This window comes from Hippopotamus amphibius, chromosome 1, assembly GCF_030028045.1.
Source record: "Hippopotamus amphibius kiboko isolate mHipAmp2 chromosome 1, mHipAmp2.hap2, whole genome shotgun sequence".
Lineage (NCBI taxonomy): Eukaryota > Metazoa > Chordata > Mammalia > Artiodactyla > Hippopotamidae > Hippopotamus > Hippopotamus amphibius.
Window position 1 is genome coordinate 97,056,031 of NC_080186.1, and position 18,469 is coordinate 97,074,499.

The following is an 18,469-nucleotide window of genomic DNA, read 5'->3' on the forward strand; positions in this document are numbered from 1 at the left end:
GAATATAGATGGTATTTTGATCTATGAGAACTAGATGAGACTATCATGAGTGAATATAGGTGTAAAATAAAAGACATACAAGGACTGAGCTGTATGTAACTCCAATATTAAGAGATCATGGAGAAGGGAAGGAATCAACCAGACACACTAAGAAGGAGCAACCAGTAAGGTAGTAAAAAGTCAAGAATATGGTGTCTTGGTGGCAGAGTGAACAAATTTGAATGACATATAAAAAGTGTCAAATGCTACTGACAGTTCAAATAAGATAAAGACTAAGAATTGACCATTAGATTTAGCAATATGCTGATTGGTGAAGACCTTGAGAAAAACACCTTCAGTGGAGTGATAAAGATAAAACCCTAATTTGGGTGAATTTCAGAACGAGAAGCAGCAGTTTGAGACCGTCAGTATAGACAAATTTTAAGAATTTTGCTGTAAAGGATTCAAGCCACATTTCCATATCATGGAATTTATTATCAGAAGAAATGTGGGTGCTTGATGATTCCATGAGCAGCAAAACCTTAATAACAAAAGAAGCAGAAAACATCAGAGAAGATAAGGTAAGAAAATGAAATGAAAATGGATGCAATATGTCTATTAGGGTGATTTTAGTTGAATTTATTTTATTTAACAAACACTGATACACTGCCATGTGTCAGGCACTATTCAAGGATTTATAAATACAACTCATTCGATAATCTTCCAATCCTCAAAATTCATTTGAGATTGCCCTTTTCCCAACCTTTAAATGTACTCAGACATGAGCCCACAATTTGATCTTCTTCTCTGTTTGTAATGCTTCCCTAAGTGAAGTTATCCAGACCTACGGCTTCAAATAATATCTATTTACTGATAGCCTTTAACTATGTATCTCTTGGCCCCAAAATTTAATATTTTAGCTTGATGGGAAAGTGAATTTTTAATTTTTAATATTTCAGCTTGTTGTATTTTCAATTTTCCCACAATGGACATGTACTGCTTCTTTTATAAAATATTTAAAATTTTTTCAAAGGAGGTAATAATTCATTCTATTCCAACTGATAGATAAATTGAGAAGACTGACAATTGACCACTGGGTCTAGCAACATGGAAGTCACTGGTATCCTTAACAAGATCCAGTTTGGTGGAGTAGAGGGACAAAAACCTGCCTGGAAAAGAGTTAGCGTATGACCCAGCAATTATACTCCTAGGTATATACCCAAGAGACTTGAAAACATTATGTCCACACAAACACGTGCCCAAACATTCAGAGCAACACAGCAACATAACATCCTAGTAGCCAAAAGCGAACACAACCCAAATGCCCATAAACGAATGGATAAACAAAGTATAGTATATTCATACAATGGAATATTAGCAATTTAAAAAAGAATTAAGTACTAACACATGCCACAGCACAGATAAACCTTGAAAACATTAAGCTAAGTGAAAGAAAAAAGTCACAAAGGAAAATATACTGAATGATTCATTCCATGCATATAAATGTCCAAAACAGGCAAATTTACAGAGACAGAAAGTGTATTGGTGGGCTGGGGAAAGGAGGTTCTGGGGGGTGACTACTAATGGGTATGAAGTTTTTTGGTGGGTAATGAAAATGTTCTAAAATTAGATCATGTTGATGGTTGCACAACTCTGTGAATATAATAACCACTGAACTGTACACTTTAGAGGGGCAAACTTTATGATATGTACATTATCTTAATAAAGCTGTTACAAAAAACCAAAAAGGCAGGAGAATCTAGCTGATGCTCATTTTTCATTTGTTCTACTCCCTCTCAGTAGTTTCTGACTTACTGTTTTCTATTTTGTTGCCAATGTCCAGGTTTTATTTGACCTTACTTCCAGGAATTTGTTAATCATTTCTTAAAAATAATCTTTTCCTCCTTCCCCTTAATCCCTATCTCTACACCACTCTCCCACTCTTCAAATCAAAGATAACAGATAGAAAAATGTCTGCCTTTACTAAGAAAAACTACAGTTTACAATTTTAAAAAGTATTAAATGTGGCCATGTTCAGATTTACTTTTCACACAATCCAGGTCACATATGTACATATTCCAAAAAAAAAAAGGAGGCATTTGCCTAGGAATAACAACATATCACTTTACGCAAACAATACATTATATAGCCTGAATTCTAAAACCCATTTTGTATTTTATGAAACTATTCTGTAAAAGTTACAAAACAAATGTCCCTCACTCTTGAGAAATGTTTAACTTTGTAAATAATGCTGCTATAATACATTTTCTTTCATGAAATTTTAAACAAACTTACAACAATGGTGAGTAGAAGGTATCATCATTTTAAGGGTAAAGGGACGTATACATATACAAGCCCATTGGCAAACCTAAGTTTAGAGCTTATTTCCTCTCTTGGATTGTGCAATTTAAAAAGTACACAATAATTACCTATTGTTGGAATAACATCTGAGCAATTTAGCTAAACATATAAACAATAACAAATATTTAAACTTGGGGAATTCTAGTTAAAGTAATAGAAAAATAGAAAATTTTTCCTTCCAAAAAAAAGGTATCTAGACAAAGATTCAGATACCCCATGAGGTTATTCACAAAAGTCATATGTGAATCAACCTTTTCTGTATTCCTTAAATAAAATTTTACACTCTGATGAAAAGACAAGTTTCATATTCAAAGACACTTTGAGAATGCATCTAAAATTAACTTAATGCAAAAGTATATGAAGAAACATGGCTATTTCACTTAAGTCTTTAGGTATAGTAACATTTTATTATGTTTGGTGCATCTTCTTACGCATTTCTTCAAGAGCTGCTTCTTTCTCTCTCAGCACCTGCTTAAGTCTTCTTATTTTTTCATCTCTAATGGTTTCTTCTAACTCTGGTGGTGTCATGGGGAAAATATCTTCAGTATAATTTTTATCGAAGGAATGGCTTTGTTCAGAAGCTGTATTTGAACTCAATGTGACTTTCTCTTGGTTCCCATGGGTACAATGATCTACTTCAGTTCTCTTTTCTTCTCTGGTTTTGCTGCGGCTTCTGAGAACGTTATGGTGTGATACATTTGAAGCTGGTAAAATACTGCTAACGAGCTGGGAACCGGTGACATCAGTTCCTCCATTTACAGTTGTGTTATAAACACACTCAGTTCTCCTCTTCTTTGTGTGATCCATCTTCTTATTGGTTTTTGCTTTTCTTTTCTTATCAAAACCCTGTGGCAATGTTGAGTAAGATTCCAAAAGAAAAACAAAATATTATTGCTGAACATATAGTATACTCTCAAATTTAACGGTTTGCAGAAACAAATATTTAGCCATTAAATTCAACTCAACAAAATAAATTGAGAACAACTACAGAAAGAAAGTAATGTTTACCACTGTATGGTATCAAAGTGAATAGCAATGTCCTAATGATATTTACTGAGAATAAATTGCCTAATTCATTTTCCTGCTTAAGTGTTAGAAGCTATATTGATCTACTACAAAAACATTACAACCATTTGTGAAGAGCCTAAGAAACAGAATTTATTTAATTTTTTTCCTTCTGCACAGTAGGCACATATGGAAGATTATCATTAGGAAAGGTTGACTGGTTTCTGATCTGAGGTTCAGGGTCTTAAACAATAATGAAATATTTGTAAGTAGAATGACAGTAGGCAAAGTTATAGGGATATTTCTTTTCATCATTATTGTGTAGATATCTTAACATGTTTATATAGAGTAATACTGCAGTGAATATCTGCATGCTTATATTTTCCCTACATTTCTGTCATTTATTTTCCTTTTCTCTTTTTTTTTTTTTTTTTTTTTTTTGGCCAAGCTGCGTGGCTTGCAGGATCCTAGTTCCCTGAGCAGGGACTGAACCCAGGCCCTCGGCAGTGAGAGCGTGGAGTCCTAACCACTGGACTGCCAGGGAATTCCCTAAAACAACATTTTTAATTAACTGGGGATGCATTTTTACCTGTGTATATACGGTTCTTCTTAACATTGTTTTCGTATAATACATATACATGCAAATTTGGTAACAACTATCATATTAATGGAAAAGACTGAAAAAACCAAATCAAGAAAATTAATACATTCATGTATCTTTGGAGTACCTACAAAGGACACTTTCAAATCTATTACCTGTTTTCTCCCTTCCTCCTTCACTATAAACTCTGTCTCTTTGTAAGTATCACTCTTCACCAAACAGCTAAAGGAATCAAAACCTTCTCCAGAGCCCAAATGGTGAGGAATCCGAGTAAGGCACACTCTCAGATCTTTAGTGAGACCAAAAATCTTTTTAAGTTCAGCATCATTCTTCAGATATGACACCTTATTGCTTCTTCCTTGAGTATTTTTGTCATTTCTCTCTTGAGTAACTTTTTCTAATGTTGATGCCATCTCATTCTGGATCTGGAAATAGGGAAAGAAAACACACAAACAATACTGCCAATTACTTAAGCTATTTTATCAGACTAGCAACTAAGTGATTACCTCATCTTACTTAAAATGCCATTCTTTAAAGTCCTACATGGTTGGACTGCATTACTCTTGCCTTACCACCCACACTTGAAAAGCTGAAATTAACTGAGCAAAACAAAAATGTTCCCCTACTTTTACTTTCTTGTATTAGGAAAGTAACAGGTAGTCAGTTCTCAAACAAATGGAAGGAGAATACAAACTAATGACAAGTTAAAAATAATCTATGTGACATTATGTTGGAAATTGTCATCTTTTGGAAAACTCTTATGCCTTTAATCAATCTTGTACTTAATCAGCTTACTTCCTTACATCTCTGGAGTTCAATGAATTCTGTACTGAAGGGGAGAAATACTGACATTATTAAGTAGACCTCTAAGAAGGAAAAGGTGGGTACAAATATTTAGTACTCACACATACACATATGTTAAGTAGAACAGAAATATAACTGTGGATAATGTTGGGTAACTGAATGAGGAGTCAGAAAGAAGGGCTAACAAAAGGAAAAGAAAACTTGTATACTGAAAAAAGAGAAACAAAAAACAAACAATCCAATCAAGATGTTGATACGTTCTTTTTCCACAAATGACTGAAAGGTATTAAACCATGTCCTACCCCTTTCGCCATCTACCTAAAAAAATTGCCAGATATCTTCCTACCACCACAAAACAAACAAACAAATCCCAGCTCTCCTCTATGCATAATATTAATCTCTTCAGATTCTAATAGGAAGCTCTTAAATATATATGTACGCATGTATATGTATTTATGTATACAAATATAAGTAAGCATACATATATACACACATACACACAATTTTACTAAGCTTTGAATTCACATTATCCTTCTCCAACTCTTCTAAGCCTTGTTGCTCTGTGATTTGTTTGTTTAATTTTGCTTTGAAGACTTGGCATGCGAAATGGTTCAAGAGAAAAATACTACTTGGCCTCTATTACACTCCTCAAACATTTCCTTCAGATGAAAGTTCTGACTTAAGTATTCACATGTGTATGCTATGTGTGTGATGAAGAAGCAGATGGGAGAGGAGGGAAAAAGAGGTATCATATATAACTAACTTTGAGAATAAAGAAAGAAAAATTTTCTATATACATAGATAAAAAGAACACCCTGACATGGGAAAATTACCTTTGGTTCTTGGTCTCTGAAAACACACTGTTGTGAAGTAACAGTTGTTGCACCAACAGAGGAACTTATTTTCTCTATGCTCTGGATGATATTTTCTTTTCTGGGGGCATTTGGTCCTGTACTAAATCCATCTGGAAAGTCTGGCTTTGAGAATAAAGTCTTACTCTGTTTTAAGTAGTTAATGGATTGGTTCATACTATGTGGGGTTGGGGTAGAAAGAGATGGTTTCTCCACTTTCTTATTCTTCTCTGCCCTTAGATTGGCAATGGAAGCAAGCTGGGTATTTGAAAGTGATTTTGTCTCCATCTGGGAAGATTTACTTTTAGCCAAAACAATATTTACAACCTCTCTGGATATTTCTGTGACTGGACTTGAACTCACTATCTGTGATGTATCTTTTCTTGGTGGAATATCAGGAGAAACAGAATTCTGTTGGCTAATTTGTGATGGCAAAACATCTGTCCCCTTTTTAGCCAAGAGATAGACTTTCCCATTAAACATAACCAAAGCATTATCTTTAATAGGCATACTTTTGGATTGTGTCCCACTAGGACTGATGGTACTCAATGGTGGCATATTTACAGTATTATCTCCCAAACTTTTCCTATCTACAAAAGTTTTTAAAATCTTTGACGCCACATTATTTGAAGATTTAACAGGAACAAGAGATGGAGTGCAAGGCTGTAGATTTTCTTGAAAAATCCATTTCACTGGAGCAGCTTGAGAATGCTGACCACCTTTTAATTGTGTCTCTTTAGCAACATTCATTGGAATCTGTGTGGTATTTAGTATCATTGGCTTTGCTATTTCTGTAACAGGTTTTGGGTAAATGTTTTGAAAGTTCTTGGTAACTACATTTTTCACTGTATTTACAGGAGATACATAAATAACAGTTGGTATTTGGGAGGCCTCAACTGTTCCTGAGGTACTTGTGGTTGCAGTTGCAAGTATCTTTTGCTGAACTGAAGGAGGCAATGATGACGCTGGTACAGATTTCACTTCAGCATGGGCTGGAATCTGTAAATGATGCCCAGAAGGCAAAACCGGAGACTTCACAGTCATTGGAAGACTCTGGGTATTTACTAAAATATAAGATGAATCATTTTGTGTTGAGGAGGGAGAAACAGCAAATGTTTTCATGGTGAGTCCATCAATTTTCACACCATGACTCTGAACTTTAGAAACTGATGAGGTAAAATTTTCAGTCCCCACAGAAGTAACTCTAACTTTTTCTGCTGTATCTACTGTTCTTGTAAGAAAATAGTTTGAAGAACTGGCTGGCTGAAAAATGGGCAATTGAACTGATGCACTTGTGGAAGAGCTGGAAATCTGAGTCTGAAAAGTAACTTGAACTGGACTTCCTGTATTCCCTTTCAAAGCATCAGACATGACTGAAGATTGAACTAGTGGTATAAGATTTCCAGAGGAATTAGGAATTGGAAGTAATTGCAGAAGATTTTTTCCATCCGAGCCAATCGTCTGAACTACTTGGTACATGCAGCCTGAAACACTTAAAAGAACATTAAGTAAATAAATACAACATACTACATGGTATACACATTTTATTTAAAAACAAGTATTTGCAAATATTATTTTTAAAAAACAAAAATTTATAAAATATAAGTATGTAATTTGTCACTTTGAGTTTTCAAAGTGAAATACTGCAAAAGAAAGATTTTGAAGAAGTAGAAGAGAGAATCAAAGATGTGATCAGCTTTGATTTAGATCTTCTCACACGATAAGGCAATGGGTATGAGATATTAGCATTTATTCCTAAAACTAAAAGTAGACTTTTCTAAGGTTTTACCCCGTATAAAATTTCATCTACTAGAATATGCTCCACTTAAACTATTAGCATCCTCCCTTCTCCTTTTCCTTAAATTTTTCCCTCTAGTCCTTCGTTTTTACTATTACTGACCAGGATTCTCCTTTTACTTCCATTAATGCTTACTCTATTTCCCTCACTCTTTTCTCCCCCTATCCAATGTGTTCTGTGTTCTTCCCACTGAAAATGACGAGTTCTATTGTCAGCCATTCTTTTGCTTAAGGCATCTCTTAAGGTGATACCTTAGTGTGCCACATTTCTGGATTGAGTTACTCATGTAGGAACCAGTTTCTTCTTTGATTTATTGTTTCAGCATGTTTGACATCTGGTGCTAAAACAGCTCTTGGTACAGCAATTACTCATATTAATCCCAATTGTCTGTTAATCCACATTTATAATAGCAACACAATTTCAGCTGAACGGTTTTCAATGAACATGGAATACACTGGAAATCAATAAATCCTTTTTTAATGTAGCCTATTTTGATCCTAACAGTTATGAGCTATTACTTAGCACAGATTGTCTGATTTAAAAAAAAAATCCAATACATACCAGTATTTGTTTGTATAATCAATTATTTGTAGATTACTTAAATACAGACACCTCAAATTATATATACCTAATACCATCATTCAGTTCTTGGAAAATACTAAACCCTCATGGGATTCAGGGTCATCACACATGCTACTTAGTTATTCGTCACCCACCCACATAACTCAAGCCTCAACATAAATGATCCACATAACTCAAGTCTCAACATAAATGATACTTCCCAGAAGGTACATTATCTGGACACTTTAACTACTCTTGCCCCTCCTTCATAATAAATAATATTACATCTGTTGATTTCCTTCATGGTATATATCACAAGTTGTCATCATATACTAATGTTTTCTTCCCATCTATCTATATACTGTCTCTCATGCTAAATTCTAGCCAACATGAGTACAGAGTCTATGTTCTATAGACCCAATATGGCCTTATATGACTAAGATCAAATGAAAAAAAATTAAGAATGGAAAATAATAAAATAATAATAATTAGAATTCTCAGTAGTATAAAGATGTGTTTTACTGCCTGTAAGTGTTTTTAAAGCCTCAGGTGTTAATACAAATCAATGCCAAAAATTCTATGCAGCACACAAGCTAAGAATGGTCTTTGTATCTTAATTTAAAAAAAAATCACAAAAATAATGCTTTGTGATATGTGAAAATTATGAGTTTCAAAACTCATCTATAAACAAAGTTTTAATAGTACACAGTCATACCCATTTTTTATGTGTCATACCCATTTTTTATGTATCATACATGGCTGCTTTCATGCTTCAATGACAGAGTTGAGTAGTTGCAGCAGAGATCACATGGCCTATAAAGCCTAAATATTTACTATCTGGCCCTTTACAGAAATTGTTTGCTAGCCTCCAACCTAGTTCAACCCACAATCCCTAAAAGAACTTAAACTGCTGGGTACAAGGACATGTAAATAGCCAATTATTATTGAGATAAATGATGTATTTGAATGAGTACAAAGATGCTCACTGTTTTTCTTAAAACATTTTCTTCCCAAGGCTTCCTACATATGACATTCTTCTATCTCTGTAGTGACTCCTCAGTCTTCTTTGCCAACTCATCCTACTTCGATCAACCTTAAAATGTTGGAATTCACCAAAGCTTAGAGTGAACTCTTCTTACTCTATAAGCTTTCCCCCAGCTGATTTATTTTATATGCATGACTTTAATTAAATTACCATTTATATATCAACAATTAAAATATTTATATGTTAGCTCTCTTGAGATTCAGGCTTATATGTCCAACTTCCCTCTAGACAGTCCCATTCAGAATCTCAAATGCACCTAAAACTCAACATGGTCTTTTCTAGTGTTTTTCCTTCAGTAAATGGCATCCCAACTATCTTAGATGCCTAAATCTAAACAAGTAATTCCAGCTTTCTCACCATTTGTATTCAACCTATCACAAAATCCTGTTGATAATATCTCCTAAATTTCTCTTGATCTATTCGTTTCCAAGTGAACTGTTCTCACTCTAGTCCATCTCTGGCTTGGTCTATTATGGTAGCTTCATAACTGGGCTTTTCTTCAGGCTATCATCTCCTTTTCAAATTACTCAGCATTCTGACACTGGCCCTTCCCTGCTTAGAACATTTCATCAGCTTCCCACTTTCTTTGAGTGGCAGAAAGAAAACCAAGAGATTCTGATGTAATGGAAGCCAAAGGAATAGAGAGTTTCAAGAAAATTTAGCAATTCAATTGAAAGTTTCTGAAAGGCCAAGTAGGATGCACGTTAAAAACGTATACTGGAATTAACGGCATGAAGATCATTGATGGCTTTAAAAGAGCAGTTTGGTGGGGAAAGAAGTTGGTAGGGTTGAATATGAAGAAAGAATATGAAGACAGCAAGGACAGACAACTCCTTCAGGAACTTCGACTGTAAACGGGAAGAGAAAAACCTGCAAGCAACTGAAAACTAAACAGGGTCAAAGAAGAGATATTTCCTTTTTCTTTCTTTTATTCTTTTTTTTTTTAACGTGAACTAGAGCATAAATGCTCATGTGAGTTGCCAAAAGGAAGAGTCTAGTAATAAAGGAGAAAGAGGTATAATTAATAATGTAAAGTTTGAAAGGAGGTAGGAAATTGAGACAATAAGACAGGTGAAGGGACTGAACCTTAAAGAGAGCTGGAGAGGCATCTCTTTTCATTAGAAATGGAAGAGAGGTTAGATGCATTTGCAGGTAAATTTAAAGCTTTGGTGTTAGGAGGCTGAGGTAATTCTGATTTAGTGGCTTTTATTTGCACTATGAAATAAGGACATGACATCATTTGCTAAGAAGATCAAAAATAAGGAGAGATTTGAGGATAATAAAAAAAAGATTTGAAACAGTCTTTGTGAAAGCATAAGCTGACCACAGAAAATATCAGAGTCATCAGGTAGTGTTGATGGCCCAGGGAGACAGGTAATGATCATCAATTTATAGTGACACCAATCTGTGCTCGTGAGAGTCTCCTTGTTCCACAGGGAAAGGCAAAGAGAAAGCAAGTCACTGAGTTCATCCAAGGTTGGGGTGGTGGCTTCAGAGGGTATAACAAAAATCAGAGGAGCAAGAGATTTTAGGGTATTGAAAAAAATTATGAAATGACGAAATGCAGAATCTATATTAGAGGGGAAGGAAATGAGAACATAAAAGGCTAACATATAGGGAGAAAATAAAGGGAATGGACTGAAGGGCCAGATAAAGAACAGCCAGAGTGGGAGCTCGTAAACAACTAAGCTAAAATATAGGAACTGGTGTTTGGAAAGCAGAATGCCTAAATCAAGAATTTTGTAGATGCAGCAATTTCATCTGATAACAAGAACTACAGAAGTGGATACCTGGTGACAGAATGGAGAAAAAAACTGAAGAAAAAGATCTCTGTACTGAAAGATCAGGTGACAGAGGTTGTCCATATAGATGCTGAAGTCATGTAGGATTAGAGAGAAGACTGGGAGGTGGGTGTCAAGTTCAGTGACAGACAGATGGTGTTAATGAACCATAATTAAGATCATCTATCAACTTCCTGTCACTGATATGCCAGAAAGTTGTCTTGAAGCCCAATGTCTTCTGCAATCTATTTTCTTTACCATTATTCTACTACATCTTATTTTCAAAGATTACCAAATAAGTCCTCACAGTTAAATCTAGCTTTACTCCATCCTCATTCCCTAGGTGCTCTCTGCTGAAACTAACACTGGTAGCTAATTATCCCTCCATCTTGAACCTCTTCCTACCACAACTTTCACTGTGTACAATACTTCCTTTGTCTTTCTTAATGTTCCCTTTCTTATCCATTTTCTGCATTTTAAGCATCCAACTATGATTTCTCCCCAAAGTACAGTTCTTGACCCTGTTTTTCCTTCAAGACATTCTTCCTTTGTAAATCAGCCATACTTCAATAAAGAAATAAAATTTAAAAAAAGACATTCCTCTTTAAAGACTGCACCAAGGTAATAGTTCAAAGCTTCGACTACTACCTTCAATTATCTTCTTTGCAATAATGACTCTCATGTTATATCCTTTTATTCCTATCCCCTAACATTGACCTCAATTCCATATTTGTGATGTCTGACCAAATATTTTCACTTTTAATACCATTATTTTAAAGTTACAATTACTCTGTACTGAAAACTAGTACTCTATCGTACCATCCAGTCACGTGTAAGCACTACTATCTTCCGTCACCTGGGTCTTAAATCACCTAGTCATCTCTATCTTTACCACCCTCCTTATTCACCTTCAATTCACCCACAGTACCATATATAGATACTTACAAAGAACATTCAATAAATGTATACTGAATGAATCACCAAGTCTATAAAGTTGTTTTTTCTTTTTTACAGCTCTTCCTCATATTCTCTTTCTTCACCTTTGCCACTTCTACTTCTTAGATCAGACCTGCATCACCTTGGGTCTAGTCCTCATTATCTCATCCCTATGTTTGGCTCTGACTTTTAAACTAGTTTTTTTGACTGTAGCCATTATTATGATGTATGTCTGGCAGACTAAATCACTGTTTTCATCCTGTTACCTCCTTGCTCAAAGTTTCAATAATTCATCATTGCCAATTCAGCTTGATGTGAAAATTATCTACTATCTAGCTGCAACCAATCTCTACAACAGTACCACCTGTAACATCTCAACATAAAATCTCTGGTCTTACCAGAAAGGTCTCTAATATTCTGGATTGTCCCATGTACATTATTTACTCTAAGTATTCTTCAAGGTTTTCTTTTTTTTCCCCCTTCTCTAACAATTTAAAACATAGCTATAAACTGAGGATCAATCCATCTTCTCCATGAAACATCTGTAAGTCACTTAAACTCACATTAATTTCTTCTAGCTTGGAATACCTAAAGCACTCTCATTGGTGCCACTAATGCTAAGAGTTACATAATGCCTTCTATATTGCCTTTGACCTATTAGCTAATTTTTAAAACTGAGTAAAGTATTGTTTTCCTCAATGAGATTGAAACTCCTTATGGTCAGAGACCATATCTTTTATTTTGTAATTGTTCTTTGTAATACCAAGCACAGAAGGCCCTCAAAAAATTATATAAAAAATAATGCAGCTCTTTCAAATATTTCAAACATATTGAAATGTCTCAATACTTTTATGGTTTAGTCTCATTTAGTTCATGTACTTCATCTGTCAGTAACATCTGGCTAACAAATTAGAAGCTTCAACAGAGCAGAATCCACACTTTTATAATTAATGATTTGCATGGGGCAAACACGTTTTAATTGGCATAGTAAACAAATCACACAGGCTTCTGATACTTCATTCACATACTTTATTATATGGTCCTATATTTCTGCTTTATAAAAAAACATTTATATTGCACAACTTCTTTTCAAATGTAATCACAGATTTTTCCTCTCTTCTCCATTTCCCCTCCAAAAAAGGAAGGAAAAAACAGTTTCTTCTATGTCACTATATCAGTAGAAATTGATACGATCTACCAGAGACCATAAATTCCTTAAGGGTAGGTTCCTATTCATATCTATATTCTCTAGACCTAATAGAGCAACTGGCACACTGCAGACAAAATTAGCTGAATTGAATCCTACAAGCTTTAATTTTTAAAAATCCATGACTTCCTAGTAACAAATGGAATGAGTTCTAAAAATTAAACTGAAATGCAGAATGCTAAGGAAAGAAGTGATAAATCAGGATGAAATTCATACTTCTTCAATCAATATACATTTTTTTCAGATATATCAGACCTTCCATTTAAGTACTAAAACCCTATAAAGATTCTGTTTTCTTAAAGATCATATTGTGCTAGCTAAAGTTAGAACTAAAACTATAACCAGATTTTGAATCCCATGCTCTGGTTAGGTCACTTAAAAAGTATAATCAACATGCTAATTACTTTAAATCAACTAGGATTTGGATTGAGAAACTATATCAGAAAGGTAATACAGTTTAAGGCTTTAAAAGAGAACAGAGGAATACATTAGAAAGATTCTGGGCTTCTAATCCTGGCTCTTCCAATTACTAGTTGATTGACTGTGGTAAATTTACTTAACCTCTTTGAATGTTTCTTCATTTGTAAAGGTTTGCTATAACTGGTTGGGATTCTGAGAAGCTCCCAATATATGCTAGATATTATCTTCCATTAAAATATATAACTGGTGTCCAAGAACAAGTAAGTGAATCAGGTAATCTTTTGAAAATGTAAGAATTTTACTAAAAGGCGTATTAAACATACTTATATAACTTCTGACATTTTTGACTATTCTAATTTTGAGTGAAACATTTATAGATTAGATATGGAATGATAAAAATTTTTCAGGTTAATGAACATTTTGTAGGTAATTTTGCAAAATTTTCAACTGCTAAGAGACTTTTCCATCTTAATTATTTAACATTATGTACATACATAACATACACAAGTATGTAATGTAATAATATATGTGATAATATATACCATATGATATTATATACATAACAGATGTTATTATAAACAGTTGTCATCATCTCTAATCCTAATAAACAGTGCAACAAGATGCGTACTGCCATTCCCATTTTATAGTTGAGAAAATGGAGGTTTAGTAATATTAGATATCTTATTCAGAATGACATGCTTTCTTCGGCAATCCCATCCACTTACTTATATTTATGTTAGCATGACCCCAATATAACAGGGTTCCCAAAATTCACACATAGACTGAGAGATTGATGAAAAACAGACTTCAGTTAGCATGTATAGTATGTGTGTCTGTCTCCCTCTCCTTCTCTTGTACATACACACACACACACATAAATCACAAAGGCAAAGATAATAACACTTAACACTGTACAAAACTAAATGCACACTGAACTGACAATGAAACATTTTTTAACCAAACCAAGCCCCCTGCTGAGGACATCCATTTCAGCTCCCTATTTAAGAACAAAGGGTCAAAGGCAGATAGAAGCCAATTGCCAAGCACATGACATCTTAATTCCTATTATTGTGGGATATATTATCACAGGCTTTTATTATAATACCTCTAAGCTGGTGACTCACAAGCCTCTATTTCCAGCTCTGACCCTGCCTGAGTTTCAGATTCAAATATCTCACCAACTACTTTCTTGTGTTCCTCATCTCAATTAATTTACCAATATCTACCCAGAAAATCGGCATCATAATTGATCCACTTTTCTTCATGTTAATTCACTGACAAGGCCTGCCTATTTTCTCTTTTATATTTCTTTGAATCCAACCCTTGCTCTACATCAGCTAGTGCAGGTTCTCAGAATCTCTGAAAGGACAACTAAAATAGAATGTTTACATGCCTGACCCCTCATCCCCAAATCCACACTGCCATCAGTTACCTAAAATGCCACCTGACCATGACAGTTCTTTTCTTAAAATCCTCTGAGGGCTTGCCAACAGATGAAGTCTAATCTCTTTAGCAAATCCTTAAGAGCTATCTATTTATCCTGCTTGTAGTATGAATCAAACAATAAATACCAATTACTAGTAATAAATCATACTGATGCTTTTTTTTTTTAATTCCCTCTGCCTGGGCATAGCCTGCATTCATCTTTAATTGGATAGCTGATATTTACATTCCCCAACTCAGCCGCTCCAGAAACCTTTCCTACAACTCCCCTTCTCTATGCCCTCATCATCCTGTGCATAACACTACTAAAAAAGTGTATTACATGATATCCCCCCTAGACTTTAAGGTTTTTCATGGGCATGGTCCATATGCTATTCTTTAGTCAGTCTCCCCATTTAGCACAGTCTGTCACATAGTAGGTACTCAGTGAACATTATTTAACCAAATGTTTGAACTATACTGATAATAAGTGGTGAACTAGAATATGAATCTAGGTCTCTGTAACTCTACGTTCTTTCTGTAATTCTACCAAGGTCTTTGTAACTCTACTGTACCATTCTGCTTTGCTCTTTGCATATAAAGTCCAAACTTAAATAAACTTAACGCCTACTATCACAAATATCTTTCAGATTTTTCTTTCATACTATAAGATTAAGTTTGGGTTTTACATTTTATGCCCTGATGAATTAAAAGATACTTTTTAAACAATAAACATTCTGTATCACATTACTGAAAAATTTTACAGCAAGAAAGAGTAACTCAAGAAAAATTCAAGTATAAACAGAAAATAAGAAAATCAGACATTTTAAGCTTATGAAAAAAATAAATGATTTTATACCATTAAAAATATTATCAGATATGTAAGAAAATGAAGCTTCCAATAAAGAGCTGACATTAATCCAACTATTAACAAAATATATTTGGACGTCATGCAGATTGTTACTTACAAAAGTTACTTATAAAACAGAATAGAATCAAATATGCAATTAGTAACCAAAATAAATGTCAAATAGCTTCAGAAAGGCATCTGGTAAATGTCCCAAATATGTGATTTAAAATCTCGAGGATTTGAAGAAATAAATGCATTCAAAGATGACAAAAATAATGCATAAACCAATGAGTTAATTAATTCCGAACAGCTGATGAATGTAACTAAAACATAATTCAATTTGTAACGTTTTAAAAATATAGATACCCAAAAGGAATAGAAACTGGATAATAAAGTACACAATAAATAAAAAGTAAGGTTCTTACACTACCTAATTTCTGATATTAAAAAAGAATGCAATCCTGAAACAAATTGTGTTAAATTAGGGTAAATCAGACGTTCTCAAACATTCAGGTACTAAAACAAGATAGAAGAAATGAACAATCATTAAAGACTCATTCTATTTTCACATATCTATAAAGTGCACTACCTCTGCCTCACCCCTCAACTTCCACCAAAAACAAGCCAAAAAAAAACATACATACACAAAAGCTGGCTCTTGTTACCTCTGAAATACAATGGTACTTTCTTGGCCGTTTTTCAATATTGGTTTCAGCTCACCACTTTTGGTGACCATTTCTTTTTAGAATATTATGCATGCTTTTTTAAAGTGTTTATTGCAATTAGGTTTTATATCTACTTGTAACTACCTACTTCCTGGGCTAAAATTTGTACAGAAGTAAAGTTGTATCCCTACAACAATAATAAAAGCTAACATTTAAATAATGCTTTTCTATTTTGCCTACACTAAGTATTTTTTTTAATTCTTAAAATACCTCCAGGTGCTCTTATTTACAGACTGGAAACCATGTCATTTGGCCTCACAAATAGTAACTAGCAAAGATAGGATCAAATCTAGTGAGCCTGATTTTCTTCAAATATAAATGCTCTTCCATGCTTTTTACATCTCCATTTCCATGCTTTCTTCTTCACATTTTCCTTCTGCAGGGACTCCATTAACTTTTTTCCTCACCATTTATCATATACCCACAAACCACGGAGAGTACAACTTAAAATATTCTACTTTAGTTAACAATTTTGTTCCAGTTTTATTTCGTCTTGATTAATACGAGCTTTAAAAAAAAAATACTGAGTTAGTGATAAACTATTGTCTAAATTTACAAATAAGTGTCTAAGAAACACCGGAATCTCTTCCTGACAAACGTAGTTCCTCTACATATTCATCCAATTCGAGGTGGCATTCTCATTACACCCGCTTCAAACACACAGTTCCAAAGGGCTGATTTTACATAATTTCTCTACTTCCACTTTTATCTTCAAATAAGCTGTTATTCGAAAATTTAAAAAAAAAATCGATTCTCTTATTCCAGAACAACTTTTCAGTTTCTATATTCATATACTCTTTTATCAATTACACAAAAATATGTCCTTTTCTTCTCACTAACTCTCTTAAGTTACAGCTATTTGCCCTGAAGGTCCAGCGCCACCTGAGCTGCACTTGCTAATACGCGCTGATGGCTGCGTGTTTTTCTGCGAGTGCGCGAGAATCTTCCAGAAGATTTTGGTCACACAGGCGCGCCGGCCATGTTGATTTTCGTCTCCCGTGGAGATCTACTCTGTCAGCCTATGAAACTTCAGACGCTGGAGTCCTGCGGAGCCAGAGCAGAGCCTGACTATCAGGCTCTGAAGAGGTTTTACGTTTCCGACAGGGACGTATTCTAAGTGCCAGACTGCAGTGCACAACCCCTGGAGTGCTCACGCAGCAGGATCAAAGGCATCTGAATTGCAGAACGTCAGGAAACGACGGCCGACTCGACATCCTGCTAAGAGACGGGCGAGGGGCGGCCGTGTCGAGGGAGATTCGAAACCGGTACTTACCAATGCGAGGCGTTGCCTGACTTTTCCTCTGTAGGTTTCAGGAAGACCCTCTGTAGGTTATTGGACATTTTAGAGGAGTGGGAGGGGCCAGTACATCCAGGAAAGGGGGCAGTGTCGGGGCCGAGGTCCTCTAAAGGGCGAGAACCAGAGCGAGAGAATGTTGGGCTGGAGTTGCCCCGGAGCAACTCAGAGGGGTTCGAAGCTGAAAGGAGAGCGACGAGGCGCTCTCGAGAGGGCGTATCCTCAGGCTTCGGAGGGAGGTGGCGCAGCTACCAGAAACCGGAAGAATCGCAGAGGCGGACGGGGCGGATCCGTCCCTAGCCTCTCGAGAGCCGACCCAAGTCTCCGCCCCCTCGGCGCCTAAGACGCCGCTCCAGAGTAACCGGGAATCAGTGCGGGAGGCGTGGCCTTAATGGCACCACCCCATCGTTGCCGGGTCAGTGGTGAAGACCAAGCGTCTGGGTCGGCCGACCCCGCCCACCAAAGCCGCCAGCGAGAGCAAAGCTCAGCCTGGCAGCTTCCGGCATCGTCACATCCGGTAGCCAAGGTGACTGGCTCGCTACCGCCCCGCCCTTATGCTGCGATCCAATCGCAGGTGATGTTTGCTATCTCTTCTTCCGGATCAAGTAACGAATCGCAAAAGAAAATTCTCCAGATACCTACGCAAAATAAAATGTTTCCGGGGTCAATCGCAAATTTTCTGCGTTTGTATTCGCCGCTAGTGTAAGTTTTCCTCTCTCAGCGGTGCTTTAAAAGACGTGGGAGCGCTCTTTTGGAGCCATATACACTCCTGGCGTGAGAACATTTTAGACACCTGTGTCAGTCGCCTGTATTATTGCTACTTCCTGAG

The 18,469-nt window shown here is 35.5% G+C and overlaps 1 protein-coding gene across 3 annotated transcripts; it reads right to left on the reverse strand.

The window, feature by feature from the left end:
* Window positions 1-607: 607 nt before the first annotated feature.
* LRIF1 (ligand dependent nuclear receptor interacting factor 1) lies at window positions 608-18,080 on the reverse strand. 3 transcript variants are annotated; one of them, XM_057734533.1, is made up of 4 exons: window positions 17,620-18,080; window positions 5,584-7,093; window positions 4,102-4,371; window positions 608-3,186 (listed from the first exon to the last, which is right to left on the reverse strand). In XM_057734533.1, exons 1-4 carry the CDS (start codon window positions 17,685-17,687, stop codon window positions 2,749-2,751), a joined length of 2,286 nt encoding a protein of 761 aa, XP_057590516.1. In that variant the 5' UTR covers window positions 17,688-18,080; the 3' UTR covers window positions 608-2,748. The 3 variants fall into 3 exon arrangements, with proteins under 3 accessions (XP_057590516.1, XP_057590423.1, XP_057590607.1); XM_057734440.1 differs by having other exon boundaries at window positions 4,102-4,404; window positions 17,620-18,076; XM_057734624.1 differs by lacking the exon at window positions 5,584-7,093 and having other exon boundaries at window positions 17,620-18,074.
* Between the last annotated feature and the right edge of the window lie 389 nt (window positions 18,081-18,469).